General features: G+C 38.6%; 1 protein-coding gene across 11 annotated transcripts in view; it reads left to right on the plus strand.

Annotated features, from left to right (window-relative positions):
• Window positions 1-818: 818 nt before the first annotated feature.
• The window catches only part of ptprm (protein tyrosine phosphatase, receptor type M), a 230,477-nt gene continuing 213,905 nt past the window's right edge, over window positions 819-17,390 (plus strand). For all 11 annotated transcript variants that reach the window (XM_015382250.1, XM_015382251.1, XM_015382252.1 and 8 more), the window contains exon 1: window positions 819-1,107. In XM_015382250.1, the coding sequence (XP_015237736.1) occupies window positions 1,035-1,107 (73 nt within the window). In that variant the 5' untranslated portion in view covers window positions 819-1,034. The remainder of the gene's footprint in view (window positions 1,108-17,390) is intronic.

The raw sequence follows: 17,390 nt of genomic DNA on the forward strand, positions 1-17,390 counted from the left end.
TCATTCGCCTCTCTGTGACATCAGGAGACCATAATGTTCACTATGTTGAAATGAATAAACTTTTGTATTTGTTGCCCATTTAGGACATCTGATATATTTTCAGATGTTTTCAAGACCAATAAATCATATGAGTGTTCCTTCACCCTGGTCATCAGGGGTAACTGTTCTTCATGTTTTAGATGTCTCTGCTTCAGCACACCTGATTGAAATGATTGTATTACCTCCTCAGCTTCACCCATCAAATACTGCAGCTTGTTAACCACCTGCTCATTGAAGCCAGGTGGGTAGAAGCGGGGAAACATGTAAAACATGCAGGATCCTTAAGATCAGGGTTAACAAGCCTTAATTAACAGGGGGAAGGAAAAAAGCACTTCTGAGCCCACCATGTTTAAGGTTGAGGTTACGGTGTGTGGATGGATAAGGTTACGATTAAACTAGTAAAGGTTAAGGTAAGAGTATGTGTTAAGCTTAGGCATAAACAAAGTTATTGAAATAAACTGACGTTGATTCTATATATAATTTTGGTTTTAATTATAAACATGTCTAGGGGTTAAACATGTGTTTAAGCCCAGCTTTAAAGCTTTTTTCCTCTTAGACTCCAAGACTTTAGGGTTAAAAGTCATTTATATGATAATATAAATGATACTCCTTCATAATAAACCTAGATCAACTTGAATTGTTTCAGATTTTCCCGATCAGCAGGAGGAGCAGACACCTCAGCCTGTCCTCCTCCCTCCCAGTTTGGGCTCAGCTGCTCCCTCTACCGGCCAGACAGCGCGCAGACAGCAGCAGCCGGACCACTCAATCCAGGCGTAATTCAGGAATCAGGAGTCAGTCACACATTCCTCCTCCAAAGAGTGCAAAGGGGCAGCCGTGTCCGCTTCAGTCACCCCCCCACCCCTCATTCCCTCACCGTAAGGAGCAGAGGAGCAGTTTAGATTTTTGCGCAGCCTAAAGTAGTGTTTTAGTTAGAAACAGAAGAGTTTCCAGTTAACCCCGCGGCTGGGGGCTGACGCTACCGCGGCTCCGCCGACATGGATAAAGTTATCAATTGGTTGTTTGCAGCGATGAGCCTCCTGCTGTCCGTCCGAGGGGAAGTTTTTAAAGGTAAGGATGCTGGAAGGCAGCGATCTCCTTTAACGCACCGTGGCGCGGGTCAGAGATGTACTTCTAATGAGTTGACTCACTTCTCTCTGGTGGAATAGTGTTACATCCTTATAGTGAAGCATGATTGTGGGTTGAAATGTTTTGTTTCTCTCCCGGGTGTAAGGGGAGATCACACTTGAACTCCTGCTCCTGGCTTGGCGGAGTTTCTCCTCACCTTCAGCGTCCCACGGCGCGCGCAGCGGACAGGTGCGCTCCGCCGGGGCGACTGCTTCACCGCCGCTCTATGCGCGCAAACAAGTTTACAGAGACTCAGGGGACTGTTTGCGCTTAACTTTATCTGTCTAATGTGATTAACCTCATGGGATTCAGGTAGAAGAATAGCTGCCGATGTGCTCCTGGATCAGCAATAAGCACCTTCTGGCATTTTAAAAATAGTGCATTTCAGACATAAAGTGCCACTTTAGAGATGCATGAGGCTGATTCTCAGATATAGGCATCATCCATGTCTTAAAATTGCCGGGAAAAGCTTTTGAACTTGAAAATCTGTTTTGCAAAAAATAATTCCTCTTATCTTTGAATTAAAGAACGCACATTGGCTATTCTTTGCATAATCAGGTGTTTTTGTTTCTTTGTTTTTACTGTTTTCATTTTCTAGCATCTTTATCTAGGGGTGCTTATGCGTAGTGTTATCTCTCATGATCTTGGGTTTGCGCATCAAAACCATAAGCCAGAGGAGAATTCAAGAGTTCATGATGATTTAATTATCTAGGCAAATATACAGGAAACATAATTAAATATTGTTACAATAAACTTACCTTTATTCTTATATAGATGGGTATGTAAGTGTGGTTGTGTCTCTATCTGAAGATGATCAGTGAAATTCATTATTGGCTGTATATCAGTTCTCTTATTTTTTAAAGTGCTTACATTACCACTTTAGATTTACTTTTGATTAAATTCTAATATGTTAGAAGTTTTAGAAAGTTAACATAACACAAATTAGATCTAAAGATTCACAATATTTGACTAGATTGTGACTTTGATTTTAAGGCACTTCATGATTGCTGTAAATGTTTGCATATTAGGTCCTAAATGGGGTCATTTCAGCCACCTCTGTCACATAATCTATGTAGGGGGGAGAAAAAGGAACATTAACCCATATTATCCAATCAATAAACAGATAAATGATGTCCAGACTGAGGTTGATCCCTGCAGCCAGATTTAATTTCAAATGCACACAAACAAATGAAGCTGCCTGTTTTTTTTATTTTTTATTTCTGAATGGATTTCATTGTTTTCTTCTGGTTTGAACTTGTGATGGGTGGTTTTGTTTTGTTAGAAGGATGCTGTATATGTTCAGCAAGCATCTGATGACATTTTGTGAGGAGCCTGTTGGGGGCAGCATGCTACACTGATATTATACCCAGATGATGAAGGCAAACTACTCAGAAAAAGCCTTGTTCAGATAGACTTCAACAGTTTGCAGTAATGTTGTGCAAATTGAAACATTGAATATTCTCCTTTTTCATAGATGACTAGTGACATAATCACCTTTGGAGAGTTTAAGGTAAACACAGAGCTTTCATCAACCATTTCCAACACTTCAGGTCAATTTTAGTAACTGAGATCTCTCTTACCCTGAAGCTCAGAGTATTCCCAGTCTGTTTTTAGTGTGGGGTTTATCAGTCTTGCCCGCTGGCAGCCTCTGGAACTCGAGATTCATGGCGAGCTGGCTGCTCGGCAGTGGCTCCCAGTGGTGCCAAAACCATCGATAAATGTGCCACTAATTGCACAAATGTGTATGTGTGTGTGAGAGAGTTTGTGTGTAAACACGTAAACCAGGATGAAATCAATTTGGACGTATTTGGTTCTCTCTGGGTAGGTGACGGATTAGCCACACACGGATGGAGAGGTGTGGGCTAAAGCGGCCAGCAGCCAGGGCATTTGTTATGGAGAACATGCGATAACAGCTCAAGTGATAATTAGATCACGGAGGTAACCAGAGCTCCTGTTCACAGTATCAGGAGCTTGTGCAGTGCACTCTTCAGGTCGATCACGGACAGCAGTCCTTTTGGAGAAGTCTTTTAATTTGCTGGTGAGGAGTGAAACCATGACACTCCACCAGTTTAATCTCCCAATATGTCAGCTTGTCAGTGTGTCTGCTTTGGGCCGGGCGATTATGAAGAAGGTAAAAAAAAAAAAAAGAAATGCATTTATGCAAAAAAAAAAAAAACAGCCTATATGATCTAATTGGTTTTATTAAACAGATAAAAGTAACTATCTAAATATGATTTGTAATCAAAAACTGCCTTATGAAGCACAAATTAATACACTATCCCTCTCCTACCTAATGCTGTGCTCTTGTTTAAGTGACAGACGGAAGCTGCAATTTTACCCCTTGATTACAATAAACCTTTTTTTTTGCAGTTTTTGAAAGCACACATAGCCAAAAAGTGGAAAGTAAATCCTCTCCACCATGAATTTTATTTACATAATACTACTTTAACCTACAGGTGACCATACATTGGTTGGGGTGTCTGTTAAGCCGCCCACTACCAACTATACCAGTGGAGCTTGCCAGATACCACTCTTATAAAGTTTTATGTTCAACCATTAGCTGGGCTATTGCTGCAATTAGGCTCCAAAGACTTGTGTATTTTTTTGCGTGTGTAAGTATGATGATACTGCTGATTGTTATTTTAACTTGAGCATCTACCAAGCAAAATTAGTCAGTTAATTAGTCAATTTAGCCTGCAACCTGTTGCTTTACAGTAGCTTTTCAACTGTAGTTTCTTAACAGCAGTATCATTTTCCTTTATAAATGCACTTATTTCCAAACAGCTATATTTGTCTTTTTCTTGTAATCATTGTTACTGTAAAGTCCTTATTTCAGCTACCTGACCGGCAGTGTGCAGTATAGGAAAGTTGGGTAGGTGCAGCTTTGCATTGTTCTATGCTCAAAATTGTCAAAGAAGGCTCTGATCCCTGCAGTACTTCCTCTGGCATCTCATTAACAGGCTTTGCTGTAGGAAAGGTATGATGGAAAATTCAGTTTTTTAACTCTGCTCGCGGCTAATCAACGTATCTGTTTTCAGTGGCACGTGTCTCCTAATAGCATTCATCTTACACAGCTCGGAAAGTTCAGAAAGAAAGTGTGAGAAGCATCATTATACATCTCTAATTGTGTATGAGTGGTGCGTTTGTTTTCTACATCATGAAGGCAGACTTTTTTTTTCCTTTTTAGCAGCCCTGGCCTTTGATATCTATACTCTGTCTTTTGACCGAGCACATTAAATTCTAGGGAGCTGCACACTTTGTTATGTTTACCACCTTCCCCAGCTAGCCATAAAACCTGCCTTGTTTTCTGATAGAGGTGAGCCGTGCGTTAAGAGTAATGCCCATGCTCTGAGAGTAGAAGAGCTGCTGTTTGTCACCGCAGAGTGACTTCTGCTGATAGCGTCCTGGTTGACCGATCCTGATTTTCATCCAAGCGGTGGCTAAAGGAGTAAAACAACACTTTGCCTGCTCGAGAAGATAAACAGCCCTCCATTTTGAAGTCTGGCTGTAATTTAGATAGTTTTTCACTCTGAAATGTTTCATATTGTTTTATCTTCCTTCTCTCTCTCTCTCTGTCTCTCTCCCAGCTGACTCAGATTTAATTGAGACTTTTCTTTCCAAAAGGTGTCCTAAAAGGTGGCAGCTTCCTTTGTGTAAGCCATTGGAGAATGAAATTAAATATGCATGCGATTTTCTATTTTTTTTATTATTCTTATATGATGATTTCAACTGATGTTTGAGGAGAGAAGGGGGAAAAAGGAAAAAAAGGTGCGTGGTGATTGATGATAGCACAAAGCAGAAAGTGAGGTGTCTGCGTTCTTCTGTTACTTTGCCTTTCAGACACTTTTATTATGATGATAATGAATGCCGTAGAAACACGTGGATTTACTGAAGCCATTCAAACACTGTATGCCTGTGTGTATTTCCAGAGAAGGGTCTGCTGAGTCTGTCAGCTGAGCTGTCTTAAGACTGATAGTGGTTGGTAGACATGAAGAGGGGGAGCATGGGAGGGTTGTCAATTATAGAGCTAAGCTTGGAAAACTTAATGTAACATTTTTGCTTTGGAAGCCTGGACTTTATCTGTAGTGAATATATGGGCCCTATCTTCTGTATTTTACAGTTTATTATAGGCTTTGTGTAAAATGAAACCTGGATTTTTATTACGATGAGAGCTGGAGTGTATGGCAGTCTCCTCTTGCAGAATTGTTATAAATTTTGATTAGAGTAATGGATGAAAAAGGCTATTGAAATTAACCAGGCTCTGTTTGAAAAAGTTATTGCACCCTAAACCTAACAACTGATTGTGAAACCCTTGGCAGCAATGAGCTTTTTAGTTAACTGGCATTGCATTGGAGGAATTTTGTCCCACTCTTGTATGCAGGAGTTGTTTTATTTGATCCACATTACAGAGTTTTCAACAATATATCCATAATTTATGCCCAACAATTTCAGACCTGTTTAAAATAGTGCAACAGCATCTTGCTTCAGATTTTAGCCCGGACTTCATCTTGTATTGGAGGCACTGAGAGGTGGACTTGCAAATGGTCTTTGGATCATTGCCTTGCATCATAACCAAAATTCGCTTGAGTTTATGGTTACAATTGGTGGATTTGGTTTTCTTTCCAGATTTTCTGAGAGAGCTGAATTTATTATTCCATCAGTGTTAGAAAGTCTTTTAGGTCCTTATAAAGCAAAGCAAAATCATGCAATTACCGTATTTCACTGCTTATATGATGTTCTTTCTCTGAAATGCTAGTCTAAGCCCAGAAGGAGCTGGATAAACACCTTTAAAATGTCTCACTTACCTTATGAGTCAGCAGAATACTTTCCCAAAAGTTTTGAAAGTCATTAAGATATTTTTGGCAAATCTAAAATCAACGTTTTTGCATTTAAACCCTTCTATTGGGAACATTCTTGCACCTTTTCATATTGTTATTGTTGAAACTTAAGTTTGATCTTATCTGAGGGAGGTGAGGTCTGCATCACTTTAAAGAACTTTCATACCAAACCTATGGAACAATTTTAACCTTGCCAGAGCCTTTATTTTTTTATTTTTAAGTGGATCATGCCGATGTCAGTCCAGGACCCTGAATCTAAACATTCTGAGACTAATGTAGCAAAAGTAGGAAGAAAGACTGTTTTTTGTTCTCGGTCAAAAAGTCTATGTTTAAAGAGCAAACTTTGCAACTTACTGTGTGAGTTTGCTGCCTTGACTGGTCCCTTAATATGAATACCTGCATGAATATGTGCTTAGATGCTGTTTTGGTTTCTTTTCTGATCTTCATGATTATTGGTCATTCATCAAACCCTTTTAAATCCTTAATTGAAATCTGCTCTTTTTTTTAATACTTCTTACCAATTTTTGTCTAATATTTCAATGCATTTTATCTGACACAATAAAGTGTATCAAAAAATGGGAAAGGGTCGAATACTTTTTTCACAGCACTGTATGTCAACGTGATTTCTTATACAAAGGACAAATGTTTTCATTACAAATTTCATCAAGAGCTGTATTACAGGGCAACGGCTTCTGATACATCAGCTGCAAAGGTCATGGTCTCAAGATGGAGGATCGGCCTTGGTTTTCTCATCTAAGATCCAAACTAGGAGTTTCTGTCATAAATCACACATGGGAATGTTATAATTGACTGTTTAATCAGCAAAACAAAGTATGCTATTTTGAAGAAATAGCTTAATGTTTGACACATTATCCTGCTTGGTTAAAATGTAAAAAGGCGAACTTTGTTCTCTAGAAGTTGCCAAAAGGCATTTTTAGAAATGCAGAAAATTGGTTGCAGAAGGCATTGAAAAGAGTGTACAAGGCTTTATAATGCTGTAATGCCCAAGTTGAAAATAACACTGGGGAGCATTGTAGCAAAGGCCGTACTAAAACTGGATGTTTCCTCTTATCTCAACAGTTAGAATCCTTAATAGAGCCTTGATTCAGGGCGAATTTCATTTTCCAAGTTTTACACTTAATCCCTGATTTAAAGCTTCTTTTTTTGCTTTAAAGTCACCAAGGCCAGTGGTTAAAATGAGAGACACACCAATCAGGTATTACAAAGATTCAAATTTGATCGCATTGAAATACAACAACCTAGGTTTCATAAGTTGTTTTTTAAATGTTTTATTGGAAAAAGAGAACTGTTTCCATATTTCATCCACTGACTCTCATATTGCCTCACCAGAAGCATGAAAGCACTTGAAGTATTTTTACTGAAAAAAAACAGAAAGGTGTGTGTTAGACCTATTGCCATTTCTTATCAACATCTGTAATTTTAACATGAATTTGGTGGGGAATGCTTTAGATGGCAGCTAAATTAACATAGTTTCCATTTTGGCACTTAACAAAAGGCAATAAAAAAAAAAAAATCCCATAAGAGTGGTGATCGTCTGTGACTAACATATTCTTTGGCTGCTTGCACTCGCAAGTGACGCATGTAATGCGATGGCTCAGAATGATGCACGTACCATTGCACCCCTAATAGAGTGCCCCATTTCCCTGTCCCTAAATAAATTGGGATTCTCTTAATCCTGGTTGTAAACATGCAAAAATCTGAGCTGGGGCTCAGGAGGTGAGAGAGGGGCATGGAATTCACCCCGACTCAGCAATGAAAGACCACTGCTGCATCTTTTCTCTAAAACAAAACGTATTTAAAATCTCTTAAAAAGGTTTATTGAATGAAGAAAATGTTTTCTATCTTTATTCCATAAGTTAATTATAGCATATTTTAGTCAATTATAACCCAGAATATTGATGGGGTGTGCATTTCTATATATACACTCACCGGCCACTTTATTAGGTACACCTGTCCCACTGCTCGTTAACACTTAACTTCTAAGCAGCCAATCACATGGCGGCAACTCAGTGCATTTAGGCATGTAGACATGGTCAAGACAATCTCCTGCAGTTCAAACCGAGCATCAGTATGGGGAAGAAAGGTGATTTGAGTGACTTTAACGTGGCATGATTGTTGGTGCCAGAAGGGCTGGTCTGAGTATTTCAGAAACTGCTGATCTACTGGGATTTTCACGCACAACCATCTCTAGGGTTTACAGAGAATGGTCAGAAAAAAGAAAAAACATCCAGTGAGCGGCAGTTCTGTGGGCGGAAATGCCTTGTTGATGCCAGAGGTCAGAGGAGAATGGCCAGACTGGTTGGAGCTGATAGAAGGGCAACAGTGACTCAAATAACCACCCGTTACAACCAAGGTGGGCAGAAGAGCATCTCTGAACGCACAGTACGTCGAACTTTGAGGCAGATGGGCTACAGCAGCAGAAGACCACACCGGGTGCCACTCCTTTCAGCTAAGAACAGGAAACTGAGGCTACAATTTGCACAAGCTCATCGAAATTGGACAATAGAAGATTGGAAAAACGTTGCCTGGTCTGATGAGTCTCAATTTCTGCTGCGACATTCCGATGGTAGGGTCAGAATTTGGCGTCTACAACATGAAAGCATGGATCCATCCTGCCTTGTATCAACGGTTCAGGCTGGTGGTGGTGGTGTCATGGTGTGGGGAATATTTTCTTGGCACTCTTTGGGCCCCTTGGTACCAATTGAGAATTCATGACCAACCTGTCTGCGCTAAAACATTCAACCTTTAGCACAAAAACCTCACTTAAAGCCCACTTAAAAGGCTGTGATCACCATACTGCTCATTTTAAATAAATATACTGTGCCCTTCAGCCATTTATTTAACTTCTGTTTCATATCACAGACTTAAGGCTATTTTATTAGGACCTTTATTAGGTCTTTATACAACCAGATTTTGCAGCAATTGCAGCTGCAAGTATTTTGTTACAGAGACTAGGGCTGGGTAAAAAAATCGATTTAATCAATTTTGAATCGATTCCTTTACATTTTTGCAAAATCGATGTCTAGGGAATGAGATTGATTAATTTTACAGTGACGCGCGTGACGTTCACATTCAAATGAGCAGGAAAGATGCACTCAAGATGACTTCAAGCCAGACAGCTGCAAATATAGCAAATAGGTTGACTGAAGACATTAACTAATGGCGGCTGACCAGAAAACACCCTGTAGTTGTTACAGACAACGCTGCAAATATAGTTTGTGCAGTGAAGATAATGCAGCTCATGCATGTCTGCTGTGTCACGTCTACTTGTTCATGTGAGGCTTCACTTTTTCACTTTTCACAAACAAGTTTGCATTTTTGAGACAGTTTTGTTCACATCTCAAGTTTAAGCTGTCCGATTTACAAGTTTGCACTTTGTGTTTAATGTGACAGAAAAAAATAAAATACATGAGTATTTTGAACCAAGTTGAACCACTTTCATTATTGTAAAAACGGATCGAATCGCAATTAATCGATTTAGAACAGTATGAATCAAAATCAAATCGATTCAGGACTCAGCCCTAGCAGAGACGGAAGAATTTTTGGGGCTCCGGTATTGATCAAAGTTTTCGTCCATCCTTACTTCATGTATTTGACAAAAAAAAATGGATGTTAATTCACCCAAGCAATTTTCTTTTATTAAAATGTCTGCAAAAACCTGAAGTTTTAAACACACAGTAACTTATCTTTTTATTTGAATGCACTGTATTGAGCTTCATCTTCCCATCAGCTCTAACCTGTTTCCTCAGTTTTCTGTAGAAAAGCATCCACACAGCATGACTCATATGTGCCAAATGGTTAGAGTCTGGTTTTCCATTTTCAGAGCTCCCTTTTCTTTTTTCCCATATATCGTGTGGGGTAAAACTTCATGTTAACAATACCAAGATGTGTGAATGTACTGATAGACCACAAACATGCAACTGCACAACAAGTAAAAAAAATAGTTTGTACTTTCAAATGAGGGAAAGTGTTGGGAAGTCTACCAGTTCAGTTCCCCATCTTCATATCCCTGGAGGGGCTCTCCACGTTCAATCATTAGTTGTTGATTTGCAAGCGGATTTTATTTACATTCTTGAGAGGCATTAATAGTTTGAAGTTCACTCTTGAGGCGGCTGATGTGGCAGCGTTATCTGCTGCGGAATGATAATGTGCGAGGGATACCGGACAAACAGAGACTGCACTAATTACACACAGCCTCCTTTTCTTCAGATGAGAGGGATAAAAGCTAATGAATGGCACACAGGCCAACACAGGGGATGGCTAATGAAGAGAGAGTGAGAGACAGAGCGTGAAGTGTTTGTGTGCGTTAGGCATGCTCCAACAATCCTGTGATCGCATCACCGTGTCTGGGAAAAACAACAACTTTAATATGCAGCGGATCATGTTTACAGAGGCCTGCGATTGTCGGGAGGTGGCTTGTAAAATCCAGGCACACTGGAAGTTTTCACTAATTAGTGCTCCGAGGGACTCGATTGTTATTAATGTGACGAGATGGAGGAGGGGAAAGAGGGAGGAGTAGGCGAAGCTGTTTAAATCAGAACGTCCCCGTCTTGTGCTTAAGTGATCGTTGAACCTCCACTCTGCTGGCCACTTTACGCTCCAGTTCACTTGTCTTTAAGAAAATAATATAGTTGTGAGAATTGCATCTGTCTCAAAGGGGGAAAAAAAAAAAATAACTGGCAGGTGCTTTGGAGAGTTAACAATCTGATTTGCTTGACTCCAACCCTGATAGATTCCTCCCCTCATCTTCAAAATCCTTTGCTTTTTTAGGCCGTATTATGCAGCAATGTTAGCCCCTGACTCAAGGGGGATTTATTGGAATTAATTTTGATATTTGTTTTAGATGAATGTATAGATTTGACCTGAGTCATGAAGCTTTATTTCACATTGTGCAACTTTTTATAAAACAGTTGTCAAATGAGAAGCAGCTATTATTTTCTTTATTTTTTTTAGTCTTATGAAAATGTTTTGAGCTTCCTACCTGTAGAATTAGAATAATCTAATTTATGGACTGATAATGTGAAATAGTCTTAAAGATGTAAAGTTAGTTTTCCTAAAAAGTAGAACGTAATGCATTGATCTATAAGATTTCCAGAACAGATTAGAAACAAAAACGGTGACATCAGTCTAATGAGGATAATAAAGCCACTTCCATGGCCATGAGACCATAGCAAACAATAGTAGAAGCTATTCTCCATAAATGGAGAAAACATGGAAAACTGAACATTCCCAAGTGTAGCTGGTCTACAGTACCAAAATTACTTCAAGAGTGCATTGATTCACCTAGGGGATGACAAAAGAACACATAATCACATTTCAACCCAAAACGCCTCACCTGATTTAGTTGAGGTCATTACTCACAATTTAATAATTAGAGTCTGACCAGAAAAAAATCATAGTTGACCAGAAAGAACACAGAAGCTTGCCTCATATTTACCAAAATGTCTTGATAAACTTTTAGCAAAATTTCTTTTGTAGTAATTAAGAAAAAGTGAAACTTGTTGGAAGTTGTGTGATTATGTTACATCTAGCAGTGAAATAAAGAGGCGCTCTGCTAGGATGCTGTGTGCAAACTGCTACGCTCTGAAATCCATTATTTTCAATGGCATGCATGGTGAAAAACTGCTGCGCCGAGCAAAAAGCACAGCATGGTCAAATATGCTGAACTTTGACATGCAGTTACTAGAAGGCGGCAAGCACAGTGCATACTGCACAGCATCCTGTCTGTAAGCCCCTTAACATAACATTATCCAGTTTCATAACACCTAACACAACATTTTTTAAACCAGTATTAACTGATAAAACACTTCATTAGCCTCTCTGCTAATGAAGTGTTGAGGGACAATGTCCAAATATTGGCGAGGCATCTTCTGCTAAAAGCGAACTTGAATTGAACATGAAACAGGTCTTAAGTCTGGCTGATATGTGGTGATATAACCTTTAAGAGGCTATTAATGCATAGAAAAATCTAACATTGATGCCCAGGAACAATTCTGGAAAGAAAGTTGTTAAAGTTTTATAACATTGATAAAATAGTATCCCTGCCAATGATTGCATAGAATGTTTAAGAACATATATGCTTACTTTGGTTTGGATAGCGTTTTTCAGTTGTTATTACTCAGATATAACTCAAGCTTTCCCCTTCATGAGGTGAATGCTTTAGCTAAGTTGGAGATGTGACTGTGTTTCATTCCAGAAAAAAACCCTGTCTGTGTAGACTAATGCTGCTGGCAGTGTAGGTGGTGGAAGTGGGAAGAGGAAGAGGAAGGGTGTGTAGTGTGTGTGGAGGGGTGGGTGGGAAGCTGCTACTGCTGTTTCACCTTGTCTCCTGTTATTTATTAGGCTTCTGTCAAGGCTCAGGCAGGTGTACATCCCTCCTCCTCTTCCTCCCCATCCGGGCCTTATGAGTATTACCAGGGGCAAAATTCTCCATTACTGTCAGTGTGAATCTGTTGCCGTCACATTAGTGCACGTCATGCAGTCATTAATGCATTAGGCCTTGTTTTAGTGCCAGTTATTTGCATTGGCTTTTACACTGTCTATTTGCCCTTGTGCTAAAAGCAGCCCCGGCCGAACCTATTGAGCATTTAACTGTTCGATAATGAAGCTATCCCTGGGGATAATTTAGGCCTCGGTGGTCCTTCTTTACATGGGTTATTAGTAAGAGGAAGAGAACAATAAGCCTTGTAGAGGTTTTCATGCTGTTTTTTAAGGAAACACAATGCATAAACATCATCTCTTGTTTCCCTGCTCGTCTGTATATTTCTGAAGGCAGAGGCATCCGACGGGCATATGATCGCACCAGTAACAGCCGTGCACAATATTATCCCCCCTTATCCTCTACTTCTTTCTCCCAAAGCACAATGTACCTGATTATGCTCCTATCGGTCACACTCCGGTGCCTGTTTTGGAGGCTGTTATCTGTTTGCGGTGGAGACTCCTCGGGGAGGTATACAGCTGATAAGAGACTGTTGTTCTGTAAACAGTCCTCTGACCTCCTCCGGCGGGGTCTGGCTCCTTTTCAAATGGGTGTCTTTTGTGTTTGCCCCTTGGCTCAAACCGCCGTGTGACCGATCTTTGCAGAAGGGGGTTTTAATGGCATTATGGTACACTCCACGCCATGTAGAGTGGTCAACTGTTTGAGATATGCCCAGAATCACCTGTCTGTTTATATGAGTGTTGTCTTATAAGAGGATTCAAACCCATTAAACTTTTCTTCATGCTGTAAAGTTACAACCTGAAATTTAAACACTTTTATCAGGCATTTTTTTGATAGAATGACACAAGGTAATAGGGCTGCAATTAACAATGATTTTGCTAATCATTTAATCTGTCGATTTATTCATTTTTTAATAATTGGAAAGCAAAAGGTTCCTTAAAGGTTTTTTGCAGAATTTAAACCATGTGAAACTAAAACTTCTGGAGAGTGCATATTGATGGATAAAACATTTTTTTTATCTTGAATGCAAAATATTTATATTTTTATTTAAATTGTTTTTTATTATTACTGATCTAAGGGGGAAGCTCTGTTAGCTAAAGGTATTTTTTAGAGTTTCTTTACTCCAGTTAACGATTTTTCCATTACTTAATTATTAAACAATTATTTCAATAATCGATCACGATCAGTTCTATTAATTGTTTCAGCCCTACAAGGTACTTACGTTTATTTATACAGACTACTGTAGAGTAGGGTGAACAGATTTGGGTTTCTCAAAAGGAGGACACTTTTTTTTTTTAATGTTTGGGAGGGGGCACGGTAAGGTAAAAATATACAAAGGCTTGAAATGGAATAAAAATTAGTGTGCTTACTCAGGCTAATGTAGTAAAACAATTTCATAAAGAATTTGAGTCAGTGGGTTACATGACCTGGAAGCTTTTGAAGAAAAGTCCAACTTTTTGTCTTTAAACATCTCTTAAAAATTGAAAATAGCTTAAAATTGCAAAAAAGCAAGTGTGCCCTAAATATATAATCTGTTGGTATGATGCACTGTGGTCGACAAAAATCCTGGAAGATTTTGAAATTCCCCATTTTTTGGTATGAAAAGTAGGACATGTCCAGGAAAAGATTTTAAAGCTACAGTGTGTAATAATTACAGGGATATACAGTCAGAAATGTAATATATTATACATAACTATGTTATTTATCATCATCTACGAGCTCAGCCTCTTAACCTTAATATTTGCGTTGCCTTAGAATTCATTATTTATAATTACATAGGAGCGGGTCTCGCAGCCATGGAGGCAGACATCTTTGTGCTACGGCAGCGCAGAGCCAACAAACTAGCGATTGCGAGATCGCCCATTACGCTCGAAAGTAACTACGGCAAGTTGAGAGAGATGAACTGAGACGGTACTGAACACACAGACTAATGAAATACTATCTGTAAAATTATCTATGTAAACAAACCTCATCACTTGAGAAGGTAGGTGATGCGGACGTCGTGGAAGACATTTTGTCCCGTAACGCTCGCCGTACTGTTGGGGGGGAGAAGCGGTGGGGGGGAGATGTTCATGTTGCTGCGGTCTGCAGTCTGGACGTTAGATGTCGCTGAAAATTACACACTGTAGCTTTAATATTTTCTTTAAATACAGTAAAACAGGGATAGAGTTGTAGAGAACTTGAAAGCAGAGTCAAGTGAAAAAAAAAATATCCCGACTGTAAAATATTCAAGAGTACTGTTCAGTCAATCATCTGAAAATAGAAAGAATATAGCACAGCAGCAAACTAACCAAGACCTGGCTGAAAGTGAGAGACCAGGTGAGCAAAAGCAAACACTGCTCATGAGGAGCTTTAAAGATCCACAACGCTGACAACTGATTCTACAGAGAGTGCCGTGTAAGGGACACAGCACACCTGTGGAAGAACATGCTCCCATCAGAGGAGAAAAAAGCTGAACTTTTTTTTTTTTTTTTACCTATGTGTGGTCAAAATTGAAATTTTTACAGTACATCACATTTTGATACATGCTGTGGGGGTTGCTTTGCATTAGCATGGATAAATTGGGAGACGTATGGTGCTAAACACAAGAAATTCCTAGAAAAAAGGACTTTTTAGAGGCTACAGTTGCAGCTTAAGGTTAACCTTTAAGCCGGGCAAATTTTTAAACGGATAACTAAAGCAACCAGGGTTTAATGTTACTTTTATTTACATAAAATCATAAAAAATGTGTTGCTTTGACTTAATATTGTACAACTTTCCAGTGCATATATTCTCAGTGAAGTCAATTCAAGTGATAAAATAAAAAGTTCACCTTATCCAAGTACTTGCAATTCAGCATAACCACTTGTTGATTGGTCTACAATCAGTTTGTTTCTGATATTCTGTTAACTCTCTGATCTGATCCAAGTCAATTGAATTAAAAATCTAATTTGCACCTTCTCTAAGATGTCCGACACAACAACTTGGATCACTTTTTATTCCTTGAAAAAGTTTTAGAATTGCTTGACCAAACAAAGCCTTTATAAACTACAGACCATTGGGCTGTGCAACAGCAAACAGAATCAGTCATTTTAGCTTTAAACACTATTTTTTTTTTATTTCTATCGGCCACTGAGCCACACAGCTGCAGGACTCATCTTAAAGAGAGAGCAAATGCAAAACAATAACTGGAAAAGATGATGCCTGCTTTGAAGCTCCACTCCCACCCTGTAATCAGAGACTGCCACACTAAAGAAATTACAGGGCGCAGGAGTCATTAGGAATCTGTGTGAAGCTTTGAATTGCAAACGGAAACAAAGCTGAAAACACTTGTTTTTGGAATAATGCACATCTGAATAAACAAACCGGTTCAAAATCTGACAAGTTGATTGTAATGATAGCATGCAGACGGTCAGGAGAATAGATAAGGTTGAACGGGACTGTGGAGGCTTGCTGGTATTAAAACATCAAAATAAGGAGTAATTAAAGCAGAAAGCATCAAGACTCAGTTGGGTATTTAGAAGCATTATTATCAGTTTAGCTGCCTTAGTGTCACATATCTTGGTAAGTGGGCCAAGTTCAGGACACCATGTTTTAAAAATCAGTTTCAAATGAAATCCACCTTCATTTTAAACGGCTATTATTTTACACTGTTGACGCTTTGATTTGAGGAAAATGCTGATGGATTTTCACTATTCAGTTTAAAAAAACATCCATGCCAATTTCTTTTTTAAAATACAAACTTTTTCTGCAAGACTTACTAATAAAGTTTTAGAACATTGTTATACATCTATAGGAGCCATTTGTTTAAGGTCATTACTATCATTAAATTTGAAAAAAAAAAAATGTGAATTGCAAATAAAATTTTTGAAGCACTTCGCATTCTCTAATTGCATGGAATGCTGTATTTCTATATGCTGGATAGCCCCTGGATAGATATGTCTTTGCTTTAAAACACTTGACTCAATTATTCATTTATCAGCAGAACATTGTGCACTGCAAAAAAAAAATCTATTAAAAGTGTTTTTTTTTCTTCTTAAAATAAGTGCATTTTTTCTTGAATTGAGCAGGTAAGCGAGACACTTTGCTAATGGAACAAGACAATATACATTTAAAATAAGAAAAAAAAATGGCATTGTCTTATTTCAAGTGCATACTGTCTAATTACCTTATTTTAAGAGTAAAAATACTCATTCCATTGGCAAATCATCTTATTTACCTGCTCAAATTTTGGGTAAATACACTTTAACAAACACTTTAAGAAATGTTGACCTATTTCTAGATCGTTTTTGCAGAGTAGTGTTATACTGCATGCTAGTAGTGAGGCAGTGTAGGCATTTGATCATGGTCATTTTAAAAATGCAAGATGACAGCCTTGGAGGTTTTTAGTTTAGTTTAACTTTGGCTTGATCGGTGCAAGAAAATGGCACAGCAGGAAGTGCTTGATTCAACCTGCTGCGGTTCACAAACTGCTTGGCAATAGATGCAGACAGTGCTGGCTTTAGGCCAGGCTTCATAATGTAGGAGCACATGCATTTAAAACAAGACTGGATTAAGTTGTTGGATTATGAAACACTGATGATTCCCTCTTTGCAGCAATAGTTTGAAACCTATCATGAATATTAGTTTGTAAAATAGCAGCAGTATCTTTCCATGTATCTTTCACATCATTATCAATAATATTTAATAAAACAACTGTATTTTAATTTCAGGTTTTTATTGTTAATTCTGGGATAAACTTCACCTTGGCTGCATTAGCTTCTAGTGTTTCTTTTTCAAATTCAGCTAGCTTTTTTAATTTTAAGGAGGGTTGCAACAAACTGCCATTTTCCAAATCGATTAACCTGTAGATTAATTGATTAATAATTGGACAAGTAAAGGTTCCTTAAAGAATACTTTTTAAGAAATTAAACCAGGTAAAACAAACTTTTCCACTTAAGGAGTTGGGA

This window comes from Cyprinodon variegatus, unplaced genomic scaffold (assembly GCF_000732505.1).
Source record: "Cyprinodon variegatus isolate N-32 unplaced genomic scaffold, C_variegatus-1.0 Scaffold253, whole genome shotgun sequence".
NCBI classification, from domain to species: Eukaryota; Metazoa; Chordata; class Actinopteri; order Cyprinodontiformes; family Cyprinodontidae; genus Cyprinodon; species Cyprinodon variegatus.